Here is a 6420-nt window from a genome sequence, read left to right as displayed (position 1 = left end):
AAACTTCACTCTCAACTTTATACTTAATAAATATACTACAAATTTTTATATAATTGGTCGATTGATATTTGTCAGTCTTATCTTTTTATTGGAAAAGAAATTTAAAAAAATAAAAAAATTAAAACTATTGATGTTTGTAAATAAAAATAAAATAACGAATAAAATATAAAGAGTGTTTGATTTAAATAAAATATTTTATTCTTTATATTTAAATATTTCTTAAAATACTTTTTATTATAAAAGTTATATTCTTTATAATAAAGATCACCATTTGAAATGCTCTTAATATATTAATTTATAAAATATTTCATAAATTTATATGTAAATCAAATCACGAGTCTAATGAACTGAGTTTTACCTACCTTGGACTTGACTTAATCAATAAACGAGCTAATACATTTTATCCAGTCAAAGAGTGACTCGACTCTAGTGATGAAGTGCAAGAGTTAGCATATACATGGTTTCAATTTTTGTCTTGCTTCTAGTTGCATGCCAAAACCATATGATTGAAGTATCTTTTTTTTTTTTTTCTTTTCCCTTTTTAGGATATTGAGTTATCATAGTTGGAGGAAATCAAAAGGAGAATATCATTAGATTTTACGATGGACGAGAAATTCTTGTTGTAGGTGTAATTAATTGCTTATGAAAATCACAAATATACGAGAGCGTCGAGAGAGAGAGAGACGTGTAATACATTTGATTTCAGTACAAATGTATAAAACATAGTGTTAATAGAATAACTTTTTATTTAGATTTTAAATAAATATTTTAATTCACGAAATTATAAATATAACGTCATGTGAAGCATATGTTCTTATATATTTGAGGTTACGCATTCTCTGTGTCACCAAGACAGCCCAAAAAATGTGCACATTTAAAGCGTACTCCACCTTTTTAAGATGGCTCTCCCCAGAATTCAGATTTCCTATACAATTCCTTCCCCGTGGCAAAGAGAACATGGAGGAAGAAAACAAAATTTTCGAGATTTCATAATTGGAAACGGTGTCGTAACCGAAGCTCTCGCCAATCTTTTTCTAATAATACCCTCTTTGTTTTTTGTTTTATTTTTTTGGGAAAAATATATGTTTTTTGTTTGTTTAGTGCTAAAATTTATTTTCATATGCATTTTGGTCGTTTATGAATTATGGGTCCTTGAAGATTATTTATGAGAATTTTGAATTCTAAAACTTGCTTATTTCGTTTACTACAGTGGACTGGCTTAGACCTACCAAGAGAGAGACCAAGAAGTAGTTACAGTAAGACAAACAAGGTAGAGTACCCACCATTCACCACTCTCTAAGCAATCATCTAAGACTTTCTCTTCTCTTCTCTTCTTCTTTAGTCTCATCTCTCCTTCTATCAAAGCAAATCTTGCAAGCGTTTTGAAACTTGTAATTGTTAGTGTCAATACTCGGATGTAGTAATGGAGCAAGCAAGGTGCTGGATGTGGACTAAGCGAAAACATAATTTGACTAGTTCTCATCTTCAAGCGTCGACTAGACCTCCTCCTTCCATAGATGATTCATGGGAAGAACAGGCTTTTGCCGAAGACGCAGCTGGTCCTTTAGGTGGGTGTATATGGCCACCAAGATCTTATTCTTGCAGCTTTTGTAGAAGAGAATTCAGGTCTGCTCAAGCTCTAGGTGGTCACATGAATGTTCACAGGAGGGATAGAGCTAGACTAAAGCAGTCTCCACCAGGCCCCCATAATGAAGTAGTTCATCATCCTCCTCATCATCACCATGATGACCACCAAAATCATAACAATCTCTTCCCTAGTCCCCATACATCTTTGGCTTTTCAATACCCATCTCATCAGATTTGTGCCTTGGTTTATAGCCCTAACCCTAATTCTGATCCTGGTATTATTGCATCACCATCTTCACCTTCTAACAAGGCTTCCACTACACCTACTCGAGCGAATTGCGATGAAAAGAACCTGTTCCCTCCTTTCTCTTCTTCTATTATTAAAGAAAAACTTGACGAGAGGTACCGTAGATCTTCCCCTCCGTCGCGGCCGAACTTGGCCGAAGAAAGATATTACCATATCTCAGATCCCAGGAGTGAAGGAGATCATAAGGATTCAATTCTAGAATCAGGATGTAGAGCTAAGGTAGATTATGTCAAGACTGATCTGGCTGTGAGCTTGAATTTGGTTGTTCGACGAACTCGCCAAGCAATATCAGATGATGATGAAGCTGGTGATGAGGAGACGGCCATAGGCTGCAAAAGAAGGAGAACTAGTACTTCATCATTATCTTTCTTCAAGAAGTCGAATTCAGTTGATAGACATCATGTCCAATCAGAGGTAATCGAAATTACTCCTTGTTCTATAGAGGAGTTGGATCTTGAACTCAGGCTAGGTGACCGGCCCAAGGTAAAGTAGTTGTAGAGCACTCCCAAGTTGCCATATGGGCATATAGTTACTAAATACCGAGTTCTTCTGCGTTATATTGCTTATAATTATTTCTTTGTTGCTTTCAGTTTAATCACTTTCTTCTATATTTGAGTGCTTATGAATTCTCACAAAGGTGCATGTAACAATAACAAGAAAAAAATGACAAAACAAAACAAGTAAAAGAGTGAAAGTTTCATCTCTATTTTGAATTATAGCTAAATTACAGTACTAATTCTATACATATATAGCATTAGTCATTGTTGCTTCTATCTATCATTTCTAACACGGGATTCCTCTACAGCAAAATGGTCATCAAAGAAATGGAAGTGCTTCAATCTATATTGCATATCTATGCCTCTTAATTTTAATTCGTTCCTTATTTTCAATGAAGATTTATTATTGAAATAGAAGTGTCTTTTTTTGGTTACATGAAATAGAAGTGTTTTAAGCAACGTAAACTCGGTTAAAGAAATATAGGGTTTCCTCTGTTTGTAGCAAATCAGATTTCCTTTTTAACCCTCTTGACAATTTTTCCCAGAAAAACTCGATATATAATGTAAGTTCAGGTCTAGGCTAGCTTATAAACGTAAGAATAAGAAAACTACTTTTTTTTTCTTTTTTCTTTTCTTTTTCTGCCAGCTGGTAGAGGTGCTTAACATAATCAACTGGATGCGTATACGTCCAGAACTTCAGGTTAAGATGGAATATATGTCTGCTCGTGTCCCTTATGTTTGAGAGAGAGAGAGGGAGATCAATAATAGAAGTTAAGAGCCATATAGGTTAAGAGAGATCAAGAGGGGTATGAATGGGGTTTAAGGGGCAAAGCAACTGACTAAAAATATTCATGGAGAAGAGCAGTATTATTTCCTATCTGAGTACTTTACTGACAATCCATCAGAGTTGCACAACTAAACTGACCCACAAAACACACAGAGATTAGTGTCCATGGTAATACAAGTCAAATAAGTCAGATACATCACAACATCGAGTCCCTTTTCTCTTGTACTATTAGTAATAGATCATCGTCATCATCAATCAGATTTCTTCAGTTTCAATATCTTCCAAATAAGTCCATTTGCTTGTGTTCTATTCTATCACTTTTTATCACTCTTTTTTTTTTCCCTCTCTCTCTCTCTGTCTCTATTGTTCATAATCCCTCCAAAATTTGCTACCTACTCCGGGAATCACTGCATTTAAGTATTGCGCAAGATATTATATTATGCATTTTTTAATCGCAAAGAGAATATTATCGCATCATGATTCATGGACATCATCTATGCATCTTTTGGTTTCTTCTGAAATGTATAATTAGTTTATATATCTATACATCCTCTTGATAATATAACCCTTATGCCGAAATAATTAAGGAATATAATATAAATACTATTAAAAAACAAAGCTAGACTAGAGAGGACAACTAAGGTATAAACATTAAATCCCTGTGAAAACCCTAACCCTAGGCGCTATTCACAAGAAGGAAACCTACGCAGAATTATCACAAGAAATTGGGTACTCTTTACTTGTTTCCATTAATGGGAAATTTGATAGAACATGCCCTTGACTTCAATGGAATTTCAGGGAAACTGATGAGAAAGAGAGAGGGATCATCAATCATCATACAGAAAGAATTAAAGTCATACCCAACAAAACCTTTCCAATTAAAGGCCAGGAACTGAAGTTGTTTTAATGATTTGAGGTCATTTTTACATGTGGGTTACTTTTGTCTTCTACGATGCATGTGTATGATAGAAATTGCTATAGTAGTAGTAGTGCATAGAGTAAAATGAGTACAAGAGAGGAAACTGGGATTGCTTGCATTGGATTCTACGAAGTAGTACAAATGTGTGTAAGATAGTTTAAAGTTGATTGGTTGGGATTTGTCAGCATTAGGATTATGAGTTGGATAGGTTAATTTGTTTGGCAACAACTAGCGAGGTCTGAATCTGATAATTTCATGCAGTGGCAGAAGTGCACATGGGCATTGGATGTCGTTTCTTCTGCTTCTTTAAGGAATTAAAAATGGACTTAAGTGAGGGAATGGGGAAGTTATATTCTCTGCTTGCTTGGTTTCCCTATCTTAAAGGCATTTTTGTAATTCCAAATTATTGTTTAAAGAATAAGAATTTTAGAAAACAATGTTAAAGAATAAAAGTTTAGTAGAATTAATTCCATAGCAAATGGGTCTGTTTTTTGGAATTATGTGTTTTGACAACTAAAGGTATATTTGCATGGGAGGAAGTTCCGCTTCACGAGCTCATTTTACACTTGACAGTAGCGCATATTTTCCAGGCACTTAGTCAGGCATCACATATCCTTCAGGAAGCCCCTCACTCTCTCCTCTGAGTCCTCTCTCTTGACCAAAAAAATAAAAGGAAAAAGTATAAAGATATATTTTGTAGTTAGATGATTTTTCATTTTAAGGATTGTTTTTTGTGTGATAAAGAAATATTTTATGATTTAATTTTCTTACATTTTTACTATCTTACAAATTAATATTTTAATCTTTTATAATTTAATACTAGTATAATATTCATTTTCAATAGTAAAATTATTTTATAGATGATTTATCATCAAATCAACTATAATGATATTTCTAAAAATATTATAATTTTATTTTATTAAATATTTCATTTTATTCTTAATAAAATAAAAAAGTATATGTTAATTTTATTTAATATGAATTTAATATGGTATGTTATATATTAAATCACTTAATAAATGACTTTGTTATTGAAAATGAGTATTATAATAATATTAAATCATAAAAATCTAAGACTATTAGTTTGTAAGATAGTAAATATATAAAAAAATAAAATTATAGGATACTTTTTTATCATGAAAAAAACCAAAGCCTTTTAAGTGTAAAAGTGTTAAGCCACGTCATACTTTTTTATACTTTTTCTAAAAGTAAAAGATTAAATATTCAAACCATTAATAATTTTACACTAAAATTATTTTAACAAACTATGAGTTCGTACTTTTAAATCACGTGATAATATTTTATTATATATATAAATCAAACTAAATTGCTGCTATATATTAATTAAAATTCCAGCAAAAGAAATATTGAGTTTGTTATTTAATTGCAAGATTAATTAACTTTAAAAAAAAATTAGGGAGGCGTACGTAATGTTTAAGATTTGTCCATATATGAATATGATGACAAGCTTGAGCTAGCTTTTAAATTGTGTATCAATGAGACGTGCAAGGGAAAGACGGGTGATGTTACCTTGTAATAGCTATCTTTTGTTTTTCATAGGAAACATATATATCAATGTAATAGTGCACAGGTTAGTTATACCTATTAACGATACTTTGATTGGTCTTATTGATATCATTGGAGGTGTATATGTATATATATTGCTTTATGTAACAATATGATAATAAATGCAAAGTTAAAAAGGGTACAGAGGTAAAGATAAAGGAATATAGAGACATTAATAATGTAATAATTATCAAGTTGTTTCAAAAATATATACATATCAAGTAGGAGATGCTAACCTTCAACACCCTTAAGAACATGGGCCAGTGGAGATATGAACTTTCACAAATAAAATCATACTTTCTTCCATCAATTTTGATAAATTATTTTTCTTTTTGATCTGTCCAAAATTCTTTTAGTCATTACTTTAATAATTAAATATTTAAAATATTATTTACAAATTAATATATATATATATATATATATATATATATATATATATATATATATACATCTTTTGATATTTTCTTAATTTTAAAATTGGAGATTATTATATAATTTTTTTTAATTTTAATGTAAAATATATTTAAATTATTATGCACTATATTAAAAAGATCTACGAACGTATTTAAGAAAATATCGAATGATAATTTCAAAAATTATCATTTCCTCTCGTGTTAGCATGACTTTAGCCTTGAAAGCCACTCCAGAAATGGCCCAATTTAGCCCTACTGTTACTTGCTCCAACGAATCCATCTCTTTTCCAAGGTCAAGCCCATTTTTCTTTCATATAATATGAGGTTTGAGGATTACCCGGAGA

At 31.3% G+C, this 6420-nt stretch overlaps 1 protein-coding gene across 1 annotated transcript; it reads left to right on the top strand.

The window, feature by feature from the left end:
• The first annotated feature begins 351 nt into the window (after positions 1–351).
• Positions 352–2594, top strand: LOC8276606 (zinc finger protein 10). Its single transcript, XM_015727710.3, has 2 exons — positions 352–1002; positions 1211–2594. The coding sequence occupies exon 2, from the start codon at positions 1424–1426 to the stop codon at positions 2384–2386; it is 963 nt and encodes a 320-aa protein (XP_015583196.1). The 5' UTR covers positions 352–1002; positions 1211–1423; the 3' UTR covers positions 2387–2594.
• The last annotated feature ends 3826 nt before the right edge of the window (positions 2595–6420 follow it).

Source organism: Ricinus communis, chromosome 10 (genome assembly GCF_019578655.1).
Source record: "Ricinus communis isolate WT05 ecotype wild-type chromosome 10, ASM1957865v1, whole genome shotgun sequence".
In the NCBI taxonomy this organism is placed as follows: Eukaryota; Viridiplantae; Streptophyta; class Magnoliopsida; order Malpighiales; family Euphorbiaceae; genus Ricinus; species Ricinus communis.
The sequence above is the reverse complement of the archived record's forward strand: the minus strand, read 5'-3'. Positions and strand labels throughout refer to the sequence as shown.